The sequence below is a fragment of the Solea senegalensis genome, linkage group LG2 (assembly GCF_019176455.1).
Source record: "Solea senegalensis isolate Sse05_10M linkage group LG2, IFAPA_SoseM_1, whole genome shotgun sequence".
Taxonomy (NCBI): Eukaryota; Metazoa; Chordata; class Actinopteri; order Pleuronectiformes; family Soleidae; genus Solea; species Solea senegalensis.
Window position 1 is genome coordinate 4,917,125 of NC_058022.1, and position 22,124 is coordinate 4,939,248.

The window sequence follows — 22,124 nt, forward strand, 5'->3', positions numbered from 1 at the left end:
CAGTATCATCTCAGTGTCAACAACGCTCCACGTCTTTTTCTAAAAGGAAATCACTACACAAATGTGTATTTTGGAACCACTATATGAATAAAATTGAACTGTGGAAATTCAATAGTTACAGCGGTAAAAAAAAAAGGGCCAGAGGAATAAGCCATACATTTACATACAATTAACAAGTAATAAGTAAAAGTAAATAAGTAAAAATGACGACATATGACGACAGTGAGCAATAACATGAGCAAATGCAGTCACAAGATGATTTTCATGTGGTCAAATGAACTACAATTACTTGTAATTATAGAGTAGAACTATGGGGGTAATATTATATATTTATTTAACATTTTTATTTGTGTTGTGCTTCCATATTCAGATAATATACATACATTTGGTGTTGTTGTTTTTTCTTCTGTTCTTGGTACAGCCTCTCGCTCTCGCTCTCTGCACAGCAGCGCCCTCCAGTGGACAGCAGGGGGCGCTGCTTGCCTCGCAGTGGAGGTATTACGTCGGGAGTGTGTCACAGGGAGTCAGGGCGAGTCTGAACCGCAGACGTCGTCGAGTGTGTGAACAGGATGCGCATCAATAAGAAAAGAGACCATCGCCCCTCTCTGAACGGTATGACAACATTTCTATTTCTATTTTCCACACGTTATTCTTCATTATCATCATCATTATTACTATTGTTATTATCCGTATGATGATGATGTTGTGTCGAGGGCGTTATCTTGCTCTCTGTGAGAGATGCTGTCGTACAGACACAGCAGCAGCAGCAGCAGCAGCATCACAAACACACAACAAATAACAACATCTCAGTATGTTTAATCATCTGTAACATACGTGTGTGTGTGTGTGTGTGTGTGTGCTGCTGAACAGCGTGTACACCCTGCATCATCATCACCATCACCCTCATCATCATCATCACATATCATGACGCAACATTTGTTATTGTCCGAGGGTCAGTGGATATTAAAAATAATACTAACAATAATAATAATAATAATAACAATAATAATAATAAGTGCGTCCACACTGAGCTTTAAAGAGAGAATATTCCAGGTCACAGCTCTGCACTCACTCAGCTGCACGTCTGTACTGTCACAGAAACCCAACATCAGTGATGATTCATGCTGGATATTTGATATTTTTATACATATTACGTCAAATACCGGGTGTTTTTTATGTGGCAGGCCTTTCACACGTGCTCCAAAAAGAGAGTAAAGGATTAGATTTAATCTGTTTTCATAGAAAAGAGGAATTTAAATGACACAAATCATTATTAGTCCTATTATAGTTTGTCTTTGTAGTAGTATAGCATGTAATTGACTACATATACGCTTGTTTGTATAATCATTAATTAAAGGTCCAGTGTGTAAGAATTAGTGACATCTAATGGTGAGACTGCAGATTGCAAGGAGGAAGTATTGTCAGATAACAATTCACACGTTCATTAGAGTGGATGTCATTCTTCTTTGTGAAGTAAAATGTGACTGTTTTTCCATTCAGGCACCCGTAGAAACATGGCGGCCTTCAAAAAGCAAGGCCCTTGCCATAAAAAGCCGCATTCTAGGGCTACAAAAACCTAATTTAAAGTGATTATACACTTTTAAAAGCAGACGTTAAGGTACTATAATCAAGTTCTGCCATAATTATTGGCACCAGACCTTTAAAATCTAAAATGTTTGATAACTTGCCCCATGTTTTCATAACTTGCGGTCCATGTGTCCTTTGTTCATTGGATTATATGTTTAGAAAATGACACAGACACTGGTTATTTGATTTTCATTTTAAAATACACAACATTTAAATTGTTTTAAAATGAAAATCAAATAACCAGTCAGTTTTTTTTGTTCTTTAAAATCCAATGATCGAAAGATACATAGTGTTTATTTATCACATCATATTATAACATTTGTCATTTTTACGATATGTGATCCACATCTGACTAGTATTGGATACAGATAATGACTGTACATAAATATGGACGTAGTCTTCAGGTTTGATCAGTTAGGTCCTGGAAGTAGGGCAAAAGTAACAGTTAGCCACCAGGGGGCGACTCCAGTGATTACAAAAAAAGATGAATGGGAGTCTATGGTAAAAATGAGCTGCGACTTCTCACTTTCATTTATAACATCAGTAAACAACATCATCTGGAGGAGAAATAGATGATAACTAGAGGTGGGAATCACAGGGTAACTCACAATTAGATACCCGGTCCACGATACCAATAATATCACCATACAACGATTCTGCGATAATCAATATATTGCAAGACAATCATGTAGCGATACGTCACGATATCCGTCTAAGTGAAGAAAACTAAAACATAAACGTGAAAAGTTATATTTATTCACAACATGGAGAACAAAGGTCATAAAGTCGATGTATTGAACGCGGATGGAGCATCTCTTAACGTAGCTTTCTCCACCATTATCCCGCTGTAAACTCCCTCTTCTTCAGCTCAGGTAACTTCCACGCCCCCCCCGAGTTTCCCCTCATTCATTTGAGCAGCGCCACCGTAAGGACACGCGAAGTAGCGACGCCCGCCGAGTGAAACTGGCTGGGACTGTTTACTCTTTAAATATCGTTATTTTGCCCTGACGTATCGATTATTGCGACGCGCGAGGAAGGGCGACGATATGTCACCAAAGTGATATTTTGTCCCGCCCCTAATGACAAACCATGTGATTGACAGCTGGTATTGTGCAATCGGAGCCTGATTTAAAAACAAATCAAATTGTGATCTCGCTCCTCCTCCTCGGTGTCTTCTCTCAGCATCTTTACGCCTGATGTCACGTCCAGTGACTGTTGTGGTTAAACGATTTCCACTTTCCTCGTTCTCCTCCTCCTCCTCCTGTGATTGTTCGGATCCAAAAAAGACAATTGATTGATTGATTGATCGATCGTTCCGCCCATTTCTGGCTTACATTAGCCAATCTTTATTAAAGAGACGCCTGTGGATGTGACTCGTGGGACAGCGGTCGAGCACAGCTCAGGTCTGGACTGAGACTTCATCAATACCTGGACACTGAGGAGAAGAGTAAACAAGCGGACATGTGAGGAAATGAAGACGGGGGGTTGATGACGGAGCAGAATAAGGGTTTTTAAGGAGGAGAAGCACTGCAGTGCAGCTGATGCTGTCGAGTGGGGGTGCAGCGACAAGACTAACTGGGTCATTTTGTCTCCTCCATCGTCCCCAGAGGACATCTGCCTCGAGGACCACCGCCATCTATTTTTTATTATAAATTCACCATCATCTCTACACAAAAACATGATTTATGTTACAGAGGTCAAAGGGCAGCAGCTGCTTTGGTCTCTCTTCATCACTGTGGGTGTTTGCTGTCATTTAGCCTCATTATGTACATATATATATATATAGATATATCTATAAATATATCTATATATATAGTCTTTCAGCTTACTTTCAAAATCATTTCATTTATTTTAAAGGTTCTGGCCCTGTATCTTCTAAACTGTGACTGTCTATATTTATGTCAATGTATTATATCATATTAAATATGAAGAACATTTTGGGGACATCTGGGGGACAGACAAAGACACAGACAGGGCCTACGGCTGGAACTATTATTTTTTCCATAATGGCATTAACTTTTATTTCCCTCTTAGCTTAAAATGAGGATTTGCTGCAGGAAAATGTATTATATCATTATAAATGTTGCCATCAAACTACCTTTTTATTAATCTGAACAATTATTTTCTTGATTATTGGATGAGTTGTTTGGTCCATAACATGTCAGAAAATGTTCATAAACTCAAATGTCTGCTTTAATGTCACAAATTAGCACCAAAAAAAGAAGAAGAGAACATTACTGATTATTATAATACTTGGATAATTCAACAAATTGTAGATCAACCTATATATATTTACTAAATGAGAAGATAATCATCAGATTACTTGAAGATATCCAGTTTGAAATAGTATAAAATAAAGCAAAACAGCACGTGTGTGTCATGATAAATGACTTCAATAAGAAAACTATTATCAAATTATCAAGTGTGTCCAATGATTGATCGGTCACAGGCAAAGACATTTAAGCTCCACTCCTGCGTGATTTGCCTCCCGTGGAGCCGACGTCACGTCTCTGATGACCAGAGGCGTGATGATCTGAAGCTCCTGCGGCTCGGCAGTGAGATCCACCGTGGGGTTTCCCACAGAGCCTCCCACAGTGGCCACAGGCGGCGGAGATCACAGCGCGTTAAAAGGCCGCTCTCGTTAAACAGCCTCAGCGCGGAGGAGGCGGCAGCAACGGCCTAATGAGGCGGAGCCTGCGTGGTGTAATTATCATCTGTTCTGGTCTCACATGAAGCTGCCAGATCTGAGATTACACTGGCAAACATCATCACACTCACTCACTGATGCAGCATGTGTGTATGTGTGCGTTAGTGTGTTGTTGTTGTTGACGTCAAAACGTCACGTGTAAAAATAGAACCTCAGTTGCAGATTTCATCACGCATGAGCGCACATTGTCGCACACACACACACAAACACACATTACCTCGTTCCACCAGCTCTGTGTGTGTGTGTGTGTGTGTGTGTGTCACAGGAAGTGACATTTATTCCAGTTGATCACCCTGAGGAAGAACACACACACACACACACATACAGTACAGTAAGTGAGGCTGACGTGTCACAGGAAACACAAACACTCACCATTCTGCGACGTTTGGAGCTCAGGTTCGTCATCAGAGCTCCGGCTGCTTCACTTTCTCCTCTTCCTAAAGTCCCTGCGACGTTAAAAAGCAACATATTAGTGCTTTAATCATGTCAGTAATTACTTTACGTTTTGTTTTTTGGTGAAATGTGTTACTAATGTTACTAATGTAAAAAAACACACACTCCTATATAACCTAAAAACACCAAAAGCCATTTCCACTGGTTCCAATATTCCAGTATTGCGTATTTATTGCATTTTAAATGTTGTATTTCCCTCAAATTCGCTGTGAGATTGTTGATGACTCATGTTGTTCTCGGGGGAAGTTTACTTAAGTTGCGTCCAATGAAGCCGTTTATGATTCTTCCGAGGCTCCGCCCTGAGCAGATGTGCCATTCAGATGCGTCAACTCGGGTAATTAACTCGAGTTCCTCCAGTCTCTGCCTCATCAGCTGCTCCCTGGCGTTTCAGATCAGTTAAAGTGTCTCAGGCCTCATTCCAGAAATGTCCTCATCGTCATCATCGACAACATCCTCGTCCCTTTGAGAGCCATGTCATGAGGACTGGTGAAAAGGATTGGATGAATGAGAATCTACACATCATTTACTCTTCCCCGCTCCTTCCTCCAGGTCTCTGTCCTCCACTCTGTGTTTTATGTGTCTTATCAGCTCTTAACAGGAGCTAAATCGATGCACAGAGGAGAGCTGAAGCCAACTCTTCAATCTGGCGTTGTTAATTTTAACTCGTCTTCTCTCGTTAAGAGAAGGAGAACGCTGGAAATGAATATAAACCGACGTAGCCTCCACTGATACGACAGGAAGACAAAAAGATATGATTTAAAAATGTATCAAGACCAAACGAAACATCACGAGTGTGAGAGAAAATCTTTCGACTTCCAGACGTGTTGTTCCAAAATGATCTGAGAAAGGGCGACGATAAGACGGAAACTATGCGCCGCGAAGGTCGTCTCCATGGAAATTGATAGGGAGTAGTGTCTGGAGGATTGGTGAGATTATATGTTTCAACTCTTCAGAATCTGAGATGGTCTCTGTTCTCCTCTGAACTGAACAGTCTTCCAACTTCACTTAAAGAGAACCAAAGTGAATCAAGAGAGTGTATTAAATGTTGCTGTGCTGGCAGACGCCCTGGAGTTTCCTGGGTGTCAGTTTTTTGGTCACATAAGGTGTCATACAGCATACAACAACATATATTGCATTTTATAACGTATATTATGATAATATATGAGATGAGATGTACAATATATAGACAAAGTATTTGGCCACACCTATTAGTATTGAATTCAGACTTTGGTCGCGGCCCCTTATCTCCAATAAAGGACAATCAAGACATTTTGGACAATGTTATGAGAGATTGTGAGCCAGGTCTTCTCATCCAACATCAGTGTCTGACCTCATTAATGCTCTACAGAATGAATGAATGAATGAATGAATGAATGGACACAAATTCACATAGAAACACCAAAAATCTTGAGGAAAATCTTCCAAGAGGAGTGGAAGCTGTTATAGATGCAGACGGGGGAACAATTCATCATTAAAGTCGCTGTTGTGTGATGATCAGGCATCTAAATACTTTAGTCCATACAGGGATTCTTCTTGTTGCTTATGAGACCCTGTGCAATTATTCGCTTTTTCATTGTCAAACGTTATGAAGGGTTCCAAAACTACAGTTCCAAGCTCCGTGTGGTCCGACTCCTACAGAGCTGGACACAGTGTAGGGCTCTTTTGTTGTTGCTCTTTTGTTAACTGTGTCGTGTTCTTCTTCTTCTTCTTTGTGGAATTGGAAGTGTCGTCATGGTATGTGGTCATACTACTTAACGTAGCCGAGGGAAATTATGAAATTATGAAAACAGCTTCATGATTTATGCATCTGGACCACACACGTCAGGCCAGAGTGCAGTGCTCCAAACTACACAGTCAAATGCTGCGTTCACACCGGACACGATGTCAACTTTGACTTGACTGACTCTTATATTGGTGCATGTGAACCAAATTTAGCTGCTTCACGTCCCGGTTTGTGGGTTTTCTCTGGTTTCCTCCTTCCACACGTCCAAAACCATGTAGAGGTTAATTGGACACAATTGTGAGAGAACAGGTCGACCTGTCCTCCCGTCACCTTATGTCGGCTGGGATTGGCACCATGTGGAGGATAAAAGTGGATAAAAAAGGATGAAAATGAACGGATGAACCGACTCTTCACAAATAGCCTGCTATCGCTAGCTTTTCCAGCTAGCGATAGCAGCTCCCCTAGCTTTAAGTTCAGTTTAGTGTGTGAAACGATGGTTGTTAAATAACCTGTGGTTCTTGTTGCCTCCTTATAACAAGTCTTCCTGCTTGTTTGATGTTGATTTGAGTGTCATGTTCTGTCTAAAAGTAGATGATAAAAAAACAGCATCAGGAGGTTGGAGGTGTGGAGTGACTCTGCTGCTGCTGCTGCTGCTGCTGCTGCTGCTGCTGCTGCTGCTGCTGCTGCTGCTGCTGCTGCTGCTCAGTGTGAAAAGTCACACTTTGCTCCCAGAAACTTCCCGCTGCTTATATTAGAATACTAACAAAGCGAAGGAACTACATACTCAGAGCGTTCATGTCATAAAGGAACATGAAGGCAAACGCCAGTTCAGACAGACAGACAGACAGACCTTGTGAATAAAACATGGTAATGTGATGCTGAGGACGCTTGCAGGCCTTTGAGGATGTGTGCAGATTTCAGATGTTTCTTTGTAGCTCAGCTGCTTCAACGATGAATGGATGACGTCAGCCATTGGACCCCAGTCTGTCTCAGCTGTGTCTCCATGGGGACGGGAGATGATGGTTTGTTGTATTCTCAGGTTTGACGTCGGCAAACGTCCATCGCGTCTGATCGTCAGCACGCCAGGGAGAAACCAAACGCCCTGCTCCACGTTGTTCTGATCTACAGTAAAAATCCATCACCACCACCCCCCCCGACGTGACCCCACCATGTCTGGGAAGGAGCGCAGCCCCCGCCATCGGCCATGGTCGGTCTACCGGGCCAACACGTTTGATCTCTCAGCGGAGATGATGGGACTGGCACTCGCAGGTAACCAAGTAACTGCTCCCATGGTAACCTCCGCCTTCATTTATGACCACATACCAGGGTGTTTAACGACTACTTCCCCCCTCTTTTTTCCTCTCTGTCCTCCAGGCAACAGTCAGGATCCAGACGAGCCAGTGCTGGAGTTCAGTGTGGGTGAGTTGAGGAGGAGGAGGAGGAGGAGGAGGAAGATGCATCTGTGCGTTTAAAATTAGCATCAAACTCAGTGTGTCCTTCCTGTGGAGGTGGAATGATCTGGTTAGACGATTTTAACTTTGATCTCAGTGAGTTGCAATGTAACACAGATGGATATCAGAGCGTCCTCCTTTGTTGGACATGGACATGTCAAAAAAGTCTTAAAGTGAGGAGAAGGGGAAAAAAACCGAGGGAGAGATGGTGTTAGACGCCGTGGATCAGTGATAGATTGAGTGGTATTTTGATCGGAAGGGTCCAAGTCCTTGCTCTGCTTGTCTATATGCTAATGTGTCCCTGGACAAGCCACTTATCCTCAGTTGAGCTCCTGCCAGTGTAGTGTTGTAATGTGTGAATGAATGGGTGAATGACATTGCTGCGATGTGAAGCAGCTTTGAGTGCTCATCAAGACGAGAGAAGCTCCGTATGAATCATTTACTACGACATTTTTATGCTAGCGTGAAGCCTCGGGGGAGTTTAAAATGTTTTGGACGTTACTTTTACGAAGGATTTTTGGAGCAGGTGTAGCACCTCACCTCACATCACACATCACAAGAGATTTTTTTTCAGTCGACATGAGGGGAATTTTCTTGTGTTTACACTAATGAGCCCGAACATGAATTAACACATAACAGGTTTTGATGTAACTGATTCCGAGTAGCATCGCTCATCGTGAACTCTGAAGTCTTTTTCTTCTTCTATGGGGGTTTAACGGCAGCTTGTGTGCATTACTGCCATCTTCTGGATTTAGAAAGTCCAATATATTCTCTCTTCTTGTCTCTTGTCCTCATCTGTCCTCTAAAGGAAACTGTGTCTTCTCACATATTAGAAGTATTTTTTTTTGCAGAAACTGCTGAATTCATGCGTCCTTTCACGGCCTTTCAAGGATTAGTGATTATTGCGCTGATAAGTCCCACAGTCTGTGTAATCTCCTGCTGTGTTTGAACGTTGCAGCGTGCAGTGAACTGGTCACCCCGTCTCTGGACCGGAAGCCGACCAGCTTTGTCGCCGTCAGCTGCACCACGCCGCCGCAGGCCTTCTGGACCAAACACGCTCAGACTGAAATCATTGAGGTGCTCTTTCATTCGTGTGCTCTTCCTGTACCTGCCACTGATGCTGCTGCTGTGGACCGACTGTAAAACCACTTCATCCGTCTTTGTTTCCTTGTGTGTTTTTCATTTGTTTGTTGTTGCAGGGAACCAGTAATCCCATCTTCCTGAGCAGTGTAGCGTTCTTTCAGGACTCTCGGATCACTCAGCAGACGCAGGTCAAGCTGTCTGTCTATGATGTGAAGGACCGCTCCCAGGGCACGGTGAGCCCCAATCTCACAAACATTACCTTTTTTGGTTTTTTGGTTTTCTGTTAAAGGGCCTATAGTAGAAGGGGGAGTGTCGTCCCCCTTTACACTCCTCCCCAGAGACTTGAGGTTGCCAGGTAGTCTGAGGAACCATGAACCAAAAGACAGATCTTCAAAGAGCTATACTTATAAATAAATTAGTCCTTCATCAGTCCCACAGGGGAAATTCCTTCTCTGCATTTAACCTATCCTCTACTAGAAAGCCTCCTAGAATTAGGAGCAGTGGGCAGCCGCTGAGCAGCGCCCGGGGAGCAATGGGGGTTGTATTGCATTATATTGTTATACTGCAGTATTTGCAGGCTGCAAATCAAATTTGAAATTGTGAATAAAACCCCTAATTGTATCAGTGAAGCTTCACTGTAATATATTTTCTTAATCACATGGTCATTTTATGACTTTTCTTACACACAGCTCCTTTAAATCCAATTAAAGTTACCAAACGAACAAAGAATGACGGAATTCACTGTACGTGTGTAGAGAATATACTTCAAATGAAACATAGACGTGTAGAACAGCTGCATCACATTCAACACCTGAAAGTCCATGTCTATAAAAGAATGAATTCAAGAATAAAATAATTAATTAAAAAAAACAAAGAAATAAAATAATTTAGGGCTGCAACTAACAATTGTTTTCATAATCAATTAATCTGTCGACTATTTTCTCGATGTAACAGTGATAGAAAAACAACATGATATTCTCTTAACCAACAGTAAACTGTGATTTACAATAAATGAATAATATATAATTCCATTTTAAAAACACTGCAGCACAACACTGAGGTGTTTAAAGTGATGTGGCTCTGAGGAAAAGCACCTGAGGCTTGTGTTACTGCGTCTGTGTCTTTACAACAGACAAGAGGGAAGCGTGACCTGCTCTTTAAAATGAAGGTCAGTGGTCTGATCCCCCGTCTCCTCTGGTCTATCTGCTGAAGTGAGCTCAGGCGAGACATCGAGTCTGCGACCAGGGCTGTCCATTCTCCTCCCACATCCACATCTTCCTCATTTTTAAGCCACAAATATTCTTCTAAAACTAGAGATGGAAACTAGATCAGCATTGTTGTCTGACACCTGACAACCATGACACTTAAATCACTTTTCTTCATCATACTGATGCTCGGTTTGAACATCAACAGGTCGCCTTGTTCAAGTCCACATGACTAATGTGACTGACTGGAACAAGCAGTCAAACCGGTGTGTGTGTGTGTGTGTGTGTGTGTGTGTGTGTGTGTGTGTGTGTGTGTGTTGTAGATGTACATGCTGGGCTCGTCCATGTTCACTGTGAAGGAGCTGCTGCAGGACAAACACCACAGGCTGCACCTGACTCTCAGGTAACACACAGACTCACAGTTTCCTTTGTTCATGACTGGAGGATTTGGACAGTGTTTAACTCACTATGTGTGTGTGTGTGTGTTTTTCAGGTCAGCAGAGAGTGAGCGCGTGGGCAACATCACCGTCATCGCCTGGCAGATAGAGGAGAAGCGCGAGCAGAGGGCGCCGGTGCCTCGACTACAGAGAGGAGACACGGTCAACGGGAGAGTGAGTGACCAGTGATTGTCGCCATGATACAAGGAAGTGATCATGAGGATTCTTTACCAGCAAATGAATGTGACGTTTTACTACTTTTGTCTTTTTTTATTGATAATCTAAATATATTTTCATGAGTTTTTGGATTTCTAGCGAACAAAAGTTGTGGAATTAAATCATATAATCATAACTTTTAATGTTGATTAGTGTTTCTCAAACCTAGAAAGGTTGATGTTCTCGAATGTCCTATTTGTCCAAAAATGTAATGATTTCTTTGTTATACAGAGAAAACTTGTTTTAATTCCTTAACACTCAGGCCGATTAATCGATTGTCGATAGATTATGGGCCGCATGTGGCCCACGGGCCGCTGTTTGAATAGACTGGCTCTAGTTCAGTGCAGTATTCTGAAGGATCTCTTCAATACCTTCACTACCTTTGGTTCGTGTAACTGGCAAAACAGATGTGAAAACAGCAATGTTTTTAAGAAAAGTAATGAAATTCATACCAAAGAAAACGATCAGCAGAGTTCTTCCTCTTGTGTCAGATGGTGCTCCCCGTTGACGAGAGCTTGACTGAGTCCGTGGGAATCAAATCCAAGTCTTCATCCCTGTGTAAAGATCCGCTGCTGAAGGCTGGTGAGTTTGTGTCCACGTGAACACGTGACCCGGTTCCCTCGCTGTCGGTTGTAAAATAAAAAGCACCGTTCTGTCTGCTCCAGTGTTCGGGGGCGTGATGTCGAGGACGTACCGCTTCCCCACCACGGACGGGAACCACCTGCGTGTCCTGGAGCAGATGGCGGAGAGCGCGCTCTCGCTGCACATCCCTCGACAGTTTGTCAAACTGCTGCTGGAGGAAGACGCCGTCAGGTGACCGATCGTGTTCTCTGTGCCTCTGCTTACAAAAGAGTGAAATGATGTGAGATGAACGGCTGGATTATCCTCATATCATAAATGTATGTCACGCACAGGGTGTGTGAGCTGGAAGAACTGGGCGAGCTGTCACCGTGCTGGGAAAACCTCAGGAGGCAGATCATCACTCAGTACCAGACCATCATCCTCACCTACCAGGAGACCATAAGTGACCTGCATGAGTACAAAGGTCAGAGACACTCGTTTAACTAATGATATTCTATGTCAAGACCAGGGATGAGATGATACTCAGTATCAGCATCAGGACGATACTGGTCAAAATGGATGGATTGAAGATAGAAAAAAGACAAACGTAACCTCTGATTTGTATCAGTAAAGCCTAAATATCATGTAGGTGCCGCCACATGACTTGAAATGAGCTCCTGAAGTAAACGATGAAACTCGAATGGTGTCGTGAAACCACACAAGACTGTATCTTCTTGCTGTGAATCAACAGTGTTAAACTCTACTAATCCCTGTGCCACCATGATATATATACATATATACATATATATATATATATACACACATTTATATACATATATTCATCAACAAGTCTGACCTCATGTCTCTTATCTTCCCGTCAGGTCCATCATTTAAGTCCAGCACCTTGAAAGCTGAGAGGAAGCTGGAGTTCATTCCCACAAACCTGCACATCCAGAGGATGAGAGTCCAGGGAGAGTGCGGTTATGGTGCGTCTCTGTGCTCACATGTTTACACGCTGCTGATTTCACTGGTGGTCTTAAAAAAAAAACACTGTAATCCTCTGTCCTTTGGACCAGACCGGACGTATGACGTGGTGACCATCGGCGCTCCTGCCGCTCATCATCAAGGCTTTAAAGGCTGCGGCCTCCGGAGGCTCCTGCACCGGCTGGAGGAGGCGAGGAAACAGTGAGTCCACACATGACATCAGCTTTTACGGGTCGTTAATGAAGTCTGACTTTGAGTGTTTTTCTGTTTGTTTGCTTCACGTGACTCAGCACGTATGAGGAGGAGAGGTGAGATTATAGTAGTTTGCTTGTGTGTTGTTGTTTGTTGAAGGTTCAGTCCCATTTCACCCGTTCATGCTACCACTTAGCCCTAATACTCTGTTTGCACTCTGACACTTGGTGAGGTAGAATGACAGGGTGAAGTGAAAGAGTTAACCATCTGTTCGAATTGAGATTTTTCAGGAACACATTTCAAGTGTTGGGTTATGATGGTGATTTTTCCCAGATCTAAGGAAGCTAATGTTAATGTCATGAGGCTAATATTAGTTAGCTTATTGTCTTTTCACCAGTAACCCTAGTAACTTGGGTTACTTGTAAGTCTCTTAACTACAGTAACAAGGTAACCCAAGTTACTAGGGTTACAGATAACCTGGGTTACCTAGTAACCATAGTGATGAGACTTAATTGTACTGTAATTGTAGTAATTAGCATGAGTAGGGTTACATGTAATAGTAATAACTAGGGTTACTAGAATTACTGGTAACTAGGGTTAGTGTAATCATAGTAAGTGGTAACGAGGGCTACTTGTAACCCTTGTAACTTGGGTTGTAACTCTCATAACTTGGGTTACTTGTGTTTTAAGTCTCTAACTTGGGTAGTAACACTAGTAAATAAGGTTAGTAGGAATACCAGAATACCAGGGTTACCTGAAATCATAGTAGGATTATAGGTAACTTGACTTGAGTTATAACTCTAGTAACTAGGGCTACTAGTAACCAGGGTTGGGCCAAAGTGTTTCTCACAGTTTTTGTTTATTCTCTGTTTTCTCCTCACGTCTTTCTCATCAAACACATGAACGCACAGTCAAAGCTCTGCCGGCTCCGCCTCACCTGGAAAAGCTTATCAGCCGCAGGATGTGGTGAAAGCAAAGGAGCTGATTGGTCAGATTAACACTCTGAAGACACAGGTGTGTTACTACACTGAGCGACTGTCGCGCGCTGCCAAGGAACGCTCAGCCAACGCTCTGGAGAGAACTCTGACCATCCTCAAAGAGAAGGTAAGACTCTTCTTCCTGACTCTTCATTAGCTTGCTGTAACATAACGAAATATACAGAGCCTAAAAAGTAGAATTGTTATTTTGATTAGATTCAGATTTTCCACAAATACAAAGTGTCAAACCGTCATGATGGGTTGCTCTTTGTGTCTCCGTCAGACGTGATGTAAAGTATCACTTCCTGTGCACAGAGCAGGAATGTTACTATGGCAACATGTGAACTAAGCACAGCAGTACCCTGTTGCATGTATCCCCTTATGATACAATCTGGGGTTTGCACTGAAATGTTAATATTTATGAAATCAAAATAACTGATTTTGTTTTTCTTTCCTTATAATTTGCAGAAAAATACATTTTTGAAATGTGGACCTAAAATAGCTGACTATTTCATTTAATTTTCCTTTACATTATTTCTTCTATTATTTCCTGATTTACTTAATTGAGGTAAACATTGTGTCTTAATTTTAAAGGATTGTATACACATACAGTCAAAGAAACAGAGAATAACTAGTTTAACTAGCAGCAGACATTTATATGTATTTAAAAGTCACCTAGTGCAGCTTTAACGTCACCCGCCGCCTCCTCTTTCCCCCCCACAGACGCGTCAGTTAGTGACCGTGTGCGACTCCAAACTGCTCGCCTCAGCGATCCTCTCTCTGGCAGCCGCTCGTCCGGAGTTCAGCCAGCGAAGCACCCCGTCCCCCTCCTCCTCCTCCCTCTCTCCATCTTCTCGATCTCCTTCCTCCCGGTCTCCATCCCGCTCCCCTTCTCGCCACCCGACTTCTCCGTCTCGCGCCGCCACCTCGCCCTCGCGCCACTCGGCTCATTTGGATGGCAGTGAAGGGACCAGAAACAAGCGCGCCTCCCTACAGGCGGAGCTGCATGAGGAGGAGTGGGTAAGAGAATAAATATTCTTTTATTTCTGTGTGTTTGTTTTTATTTTCTTGACCTGATGAGTGTGTGTGTGTGTGTTTCTGTGCAGGAGAAGGTCTGGTTAAATGTTGACAAGAGCCTGGAGTGTGTGATCCAGAGGGTGGACCAGCTGCTGCAGCGAGACACACTCCAGAGTGACAGTAGCTCTGAGGACGTCTTCCTCATGGCCAACGAGGAGCCGAGTAACACGAAGAAAGGTTCATCTCACACATACACACACACACACACTGAGAGATTTTTGCTGTGCAGTCTATGAATGAGGTGCATTTATACAGCGATTGATCTCACCTGTGTACATACAGTATTAATGTTCCTTAGTAACCAAGAAGCTTTAATGTGCTATCATTATCACCACTTCAGACGTCACATGAGCCTCTGTAATGGTCTCCTTCACCTCCCAGTTAACCATCGTCTTCATTATTCAGTCACCACAGAGTACAGTTTTTTTAAATGTAATCTTTAAAAGCCAAGAACAAGAGAATGAATCTATGATCTATTTCAGATTATACATTGAAAGTTCATACACTTTTCCTAGAATTATTATGTAAAAATATTTCACACAAAAGGTCCAGAGCTTCAAATGGAGATTTTTCTCAAATTAACAGCTGGAACTTTTTGCTTTTTTGACAAAATTTCAAGGAAAAATGTGTCGGTTTGTTTACATAATCACAGGTCATGTTCATGGAGGGGTGTTCCATTCTGTAGGGGTAAATGTTACCGCTTCCCCTAGTAACTAGGGTTACAAATAACTAGTAATGTGGGTTACTTGGGCTGTAACCTTAGTAACTGGGGTTACTGGTAACTTAGGTTACCTGAAATTATAGTAAGTGGTGCGACGAGGGTTACGGCTTGGGATGTAACCTTTGTAACTAGGGTTACTAGGGTTACAAATAACGCTAGTAACGTGGGTTGCTTGGGTTGTAACCTTAGTAACTAGGGTTATTGGGGTTACAAATTACCCTAGCAACATGGGTTACTTAGGTTGTAACCTTAGTAACTTGGGTTACTAAAGTTACAAATAACGCTAGTAATGTGGGTTGCTTGGGTTGTAACCTTAGTAACTAGGGTTATTGGAGTTACAAATTACCCTAGCAACATGGGTTACTTAGGTTGTAACCTTAGTAACTTGGGTTACTGGTAACTCACCTGTAATCACACACACACACCAGTTAAAGGTCCAGAGTGTGACAGAAGTTAAATGTTCTACCCACTGGTTTGTATTCATGTATAATAGCTTAAAAATAATAATAAAAAATGTTTTAACCAACCAGAGCACTCACTTTGTGCTTGTTGGCACAGAAGAACAACATCCTCATGGTATGTGTATGCGACGAAGGAGTTCTCTGTTTGTTACAAGTTTCACCGTTAGATGTCACTATTTCTGCCACGCTGGACCTTTAATCTAGTTTCTCTGCTCCTCTGTGACTCACTGTCCTGCATGTGTCAGACATTTCCCTTGGTCCAACACACCTGATTCAAATGCTCCGCTCGTTATCAAGCTCTGATAACGACGTATTCATTTGAATCAGGTGTGTTGGAGCGGAGTTGGGGAAACACTGTGAATCATATCTGCTGGTCTATTGTCATGATCATTTCAAACTGCTTCTTCTCTCACTTGTAGAAAAGAGTCCAGAATCAGAAAAGAAGTCTCCAGGTGAGAGCAACACGTCCTTTATAAATCATTGCGCCAAGCTGTGGTATAAATGGAACATAAACACATGAAAACTAGAGCATGAAAAACCAGAGCAAACAGACAGAAATGTGGCATGAAATAAATTGTGCTCATCTATAAATAGTGCATTTAATGTCAGTTATTTTACATCCAGCAGAAGCCTCACACACATTCAGCAACTGCACATGTATATAGAGTATATACTTTATATCCATGAGGTTGAGGTTTCTGTGTGTTTGACTGGTGTTTGCAGGTGAGTGGAGCGACGCTCTCTATCCTCTCCTCACCACACTCACCGACTGTGTCTCCCTGATGAGCGACAAAGCCAAGAAGGCCATGGTGTTCCTGCTCATGCAGGACAGCGCCCCCACCATCGCCATGAGTCTCACGCTGCAGTACCGCCGCGATGTCGTCTTCTGCCAGACGGTGCGTGCTCCCTCCTCCTTGCACCCTAACCTGTCTCTCACGCATTTGGGAGAAACAACATATGTGTTATTGTGAATTAACAGAAACAGGACGTGCTGTGTTGTTGTTGTTGTTGTGCTGTTTGCAGATGACGGCTCTGATCTGCGGCTTCATTCTCAAGCTGAGGAACTCTCTGTGTGACTCCGGCTTCCTCAGGCAGCTTCACACCATCGGCCTCCTGGTGCAGTACGAGGGTCTGCTCAGCACCTACGGTAACCACTCTGGAAAAATAGCTCTTTGTGATTTAACCTGGCCGTTAAATTAGCTTTGATGTGTTTATTTAGGTCAACTTTTAACTCCATTTTATGATTTAAAATCCATTTCTGGTCAATCCTGGACCCACTGCTCTGCATGTTAAAGACGTTTCCCTGCTCCAACACACCTGATTCAAAAGAATGGGCATTCGTCAAGCTTTTGCAGTGCTTGTTGATGAGGTGACCATTTAAATCAGGTGTGTTGGAGCAGGGAAAACATCAGAGACATGGCTCACACTGATTTAAAGTACCACAACGTAGGATTTGCTCTGGGGCTCCCCCCACAGTTAGTAAACGGTATTGTTTGTTCCAACTAGACTTTTTTGCCAATATCTGATATGCTGATATATCGTGGGTGCTTGAACCGATACCGTATACATATATATATATATATGTATATATATATATATGTGTATATATGTATATATATATGTGTATTTATGTATATATATATGTATATATGTATATAAATACATATATATGTATATATATATATATATATATATATATATATATATATATATATATGTATATGTGTTAATTCACCACCTTTTACCGTTCCTAAAGGAGAGGAGCTGGCCATGCTGGAGGACATGAGCGTCGGGGTGATGGACCTGAGGAACGTCACCTTCAAAGTCACGCAGGCGACCTCGAGCTTCGCCCCAGACATGCTGCCGGTGATCACGGGGAACCGGAACGGCTTCAACGTCAGAGTTCCAATGCCCGGGGCGATGTTTGACTCACTGCCGCGAGAGATCCAGAACGGCATGCTGCTGCGTGTGCAGCCCATCCTGTTCAACGTGGGGATCAACGAACAGCAGACGCTGGCTGAGAAGTGAGTCACAGACAGAGGAGACCGTTTAATTCAATGCAATTAACTTTATTTGTCCCCAGAAGGCAATTCAAGGGCTCGTAGAGAGACTGTCTCTTCTGTGACGCAAAACAAATTAAAGTGTGAACACGAGATATGTGTGGCAAAACAAATAAAATAGAAAGGGCAAGATTATATCTGTCAGGTTTCATCATTTCTCAAAGAAACAACAACCATGTTCATGTTGTATCTGTGAATGTGTCTCCAGGATTAAATTATGTGGTATTTCTCAGTATTTCAGAATGGAAAGAAATGTTTGGAATAAAAAGTAGAAAAAAAACATTTTCTAGGTTGTGCACTATAAAATATTTATGTTTTTATAAGATTTTAAGGTTTAAAATAAAACCAAACCAGAAATACGACAAACATCTACAAAACAAGACAAGGAGATGGACAAACAAGCTCAACTCCTCTGAAATAAAAACCTGTTAAAGCTAGATAAACATAATTTATATAAAACTGTATAATACTGTATATATATATAAGACAGAAAGAGGCAAAGATGAACCATAACAATTATTTTTAATTCTGAACATGTTTCCAGGTTTGGAGACACGTCTCTGCAGGAAGTGATCAACATGGAGAGCATGACTCGCCTCAGCTCGTACTACGACCAGTTTAAAGAAGTCCTGCCAGAAGACTGTGAGTCTGCACACACACACACACACACTATCTAACCCTTAACCTAACAAAGCCCTTTAATGATGTGACACACACGCACAGAGCAAACTTTTATCTGCAGAGAAAAAAAAAAAAGAAGACATTTTTAAATCTCACTTTCACGTTCCACTCACCTCATCGTTCCTCTTCTGTCTCTTCTGTCTCTTCAGGCCTCCCTCGCTCCTGCAGCAGCATCAGTCCGCCTGAGCTGCTCAAACTGCTGAGCCAAAATGTGAGCGCCAAGAAAAGCAAGAACGTGGAGATTCTGTGGCAGGCAGCAGAGGTAGACGCACTTTTCATGACGGGATCGTTGTCAGCCCCTAAACAAATGTGTGTTACATTCAAACCATTGTCACACGTGTTCACACACAGCTCAACTCTGTGTTTCGATCCTGTCCCTCGCTGATCTTCACTGCACACAGGAAGTGATAGTTGTGTGTCAAGACAGTCGGAGGCAACAGCAACATTGGGCTAGTGTAGTGAGACAACTTTCAGAAGTGAAATCCACTGCTCAAGAAACCCCAGGGGTTTAGCAATGTAATGAGATGTAGACATCTTGTCCCTGTGCTGCTGTATACACACAAACGCTCCCTCATTCATGGTTTGATACACACTGTTACATTTACAGTAGATTACATTAGAAAAGTACATTAGTACATTAGAAAAGGCTGTAATTTGCACTGAAGCATCGGTCTGAAACTCTCAGGATTTTTTACGTTGCCGTTTCTCCCTCCTCTAAAGGCATGTCGCCGCCTGAACGGCGTGCGCTTCACCTGCTGTAAAAGCGCCAAGGACCGCACTGCCATGTCGGTGACTCTGGAGCAGTGTCAGCTCTTGCAGCAGGAGCACGCTCTGGCCCCGCAGGTCTTCTACCAGGCTCTGGACTGTATGCGCAGGTCAGTAGCGCTCGCTCCACTTTGAAAACCAAATGTTTCAGCAGCCACAGAAACAAATAACACACCAGTCGTGTCTTCTCTCCACAGCGAGGGCTGCAGGAGAGAGAACACCATGAAGAACGTGGGATGTCGCAAATACGCCTTTAACGCTCTGCAACTCAAGGCCTTCCCCAAACAATATCGCCCTCCAGAGGGCACGTACGGGAAAGTGGAGACCTAAGTGGACACTGGAGGAAACCAAAAGACTGATGATGGAACGGGACACTGATGCCGGGCACCGCACAAAGAAAAATAGCAACACAAAACTGCAACATCAGCCCTTTGTTTTGTGCTTAGTCAGTGTAAAGATGATTAATGTCCAAGTGCCAGTGCTCTTACTCTTTTCTCAGTAGTGCTAGAGCGACAGAGTTTTCACGACCACTTCACCGCCATACACAGCGCAGTGTCACGTCGTAGCCGCTGTGCAGACACCAGCGTCAGCTATGGGGACCATCGGGACGTGTACAGCCACTCTGGACACTGGCCACTCTTCCCTCCTAGAAAATAAGATAAGCAAATGTCTCGTTCTTCAGAGAGACGATGTGGACTAAAGGGGACGGATATGTGTTTGACTACTTTTTTAAAAAAGAATCTGAGGCACTTAAGACAGGCGATGAGTTAAAGTTAAGCCTTTTAATATTTTGTGAATCATAATCATATCAGCAGTAAAAACATGCCGACACGTTTCATCAGGGCAGACGTACAAAATGGCCGCCGCTGTCTTGTTTTTATTAGAGCTGCAACTAGCGATTATTTTCAAAATCGATTCATATGTCGATTATTTTCACAATTAACCGTTTGGTCCATAAAATATCAGAAAACCTTAAAAAATGTTGATCGGTGTTTCTCAAATGTCTTGTTTTTGTCCACAAACTAAAATGATTGCGTTGTTAACAAGAGCAAAGAAATTAAGAAAATATTCACATTTAAGACGCTTAAACAATCGGAAATCTTGTTTTAATCATGAAAAAAGCTTCAAACCGATGAATCGATTATCAAAATATGTCGATTCATTTAGTAATCGATTAATAATCGATTAGTCGTTTCAGCGCTAGTTTTTATACAAATACGTTCAAATGAAGCCACGACTAATTGTAAAGACACAGCCCTTTAGAATTTAAAAAATGTGGTTTAATGTATCAAGATATGACATAATTATAGATGGCAGCGACTTAAAAAAATAAAATACATTTTCTCTGTGGTGGAACACAGTTTTTAGGTCATTTCGAGGTGAGACATTTGTCATTTTGAATTTAAAAATGTGACTTATTTATAGTTTGGCAGTGAGGTGGTACTGGCCTGGTGCTCGACCTCACACTGGCCCGGCAGCGTACCTAAGACTTTCCTGTTGAAATTAGGAATTCAAAATAGCTTTTTTGTCATTATTTGACTAATTAAAAACAACTTTCAAATAGTGTTTTGTATGGAATGCCATCCCAGCTTCACAACCGGAACAAGGTTTACTCGGAAGGAAGAACCTCCGACTTCTGATGTAAATGGAACACAACTCTAAGGTCGATGATGTTGGCATGTTTTTACTGAGTGCCTCAGAGTTTTCCACGTTGTCTCAGATTTTTCTGGATTACCCAAACTGAAGAGCAGCAGAAGGACTGTTTGCCCTAACCTGATTTATTCCAGTGCTTTCATCATGTTGTCCATTGTCTCTCCCGTCCTCTCATCTGCCGTCTTCAATCACAGAGACGCTGGACTCTCTCTGCACAACAAGCACACATCTTTATAAGCGACACACGTGACACTGCTTCACTGGTGTTTGGAAGAGATTCATGTGCGTCGATGGGAAACAAATCCACACATTTTGCGCTGCAGAAGAAGAATTCACGTACATGAACAGACATCCACAATATTTGGATTGGATGTTTTTTTTGTCCACTATCGCTAAACACAGAACTTTGTGATAAAAATTGGATAATTATTGATTTAACCTGCATGAAGATGAAAAACATCCCCACTACTTATTATTGCAGTTGTATGATACACTTGATACATGTTTTTAGACTGAAGGGACATCATGCATATTGCAAGATCTCCTCTGGTACCTTATTGTACAAAGATCACAGAGACAGTGGACTTTATTTTAAAGATGTTATTTTGCTTACAGTGTTTACGTTGACGAGGCTGTTGTTCTTTTAAATGCTCTGATAGTTTTATTTAATGGTATCGACTTTAAAGTTCTGACCTGGTTCTGATCGGCTGCATTATGCTCACAGGTGGGACGGGGCTGTGAAGGAGATCCCTGATCCTCCTCAGAGTTACTGTATATGACCTGAAACTGGATAATGAATAAAGGCTTGTTGGTGATAATCTAGTGTGTTAGTGAGTCTATGAGTTAGGCTACAAAAATGACCCAATATGATATTATCAAGATGTTGAAGTCACAATATACTATCACGATGTTTAAGTCACACTCTGATGATATTATCACAATATTTGAGTCACGATACAATATTATTACGATATTTAAGTCACAATATATTATCACGCAATTTAAGTCACGATATGATATTGATATTAATGGTAAAAGAAAAGAAAAGAAAAGAAAAGACTATTCAGAGAACCAGGGTTATAAAAGTAACCTAAAGTCTCTCCGGAAACTGCGTGTTAGACATAGATCGT

General features: G+C 42.2%; 1 protein-coding gene across 2 annotated transcripts; it reads left to right on the forward strand.

Annotated features, from left to right (window-relative positions):
• Positions 1-534: 534 nt before the first annotated feature.
• inpp4aa (inositol polyphosphate-4-phosphatase type I Aa) lies at positions 535-21,812 on the forward strand. 2 transcript variants are annotated; one of them, XM_044014000.1, is made up of 24 exons: positions 535-612; positions 7,510-7,739; positions 7,845-7,889; positions 8,880-8,998; positions 9,121-9,237; positions 10,533-10,612; positions 10,703-10,820; positions 11,354-11,444; positions 11,528-11,675; positions 11,777-11,907; positions 12,305-12,409; positions 12,500-12,608; positions 12,698-12,715; positions 13,511-13,703; positions 14,300-14,596; positions 14,683-14,830; positions 16,255-16,287; positions 16,559-16,731; positions 16,859-16,982; positions 17,592-17,859; positions 18,440-18,537; positions 18,726-18,838; positions 19,297-19,451; positions 19,539-21,812. In XM_044014000.1, the coding sequence occupies exons 2-24, from the start codon at positions 7,640-7,642 to the stop codon at positions 19,669-19,671; spliced, it is 2,916 nt and encodes a 971-aa protein (XP_043869935.1). In that variant the 5' UTR covers positions 535-612; positions 7,510-7,639; the 3' UTR covers positions 19,672-21,812. The 2 variants fall into 2 exon arrangements, with proteins under 2 accessions (XP_043869935.1, XP_043869945.1); XM_044014010.1 differs by lacking the exon at positions 12,698-12,715.
• Positions 21,813-22,124: the final 312 nt, after the last annotated feature.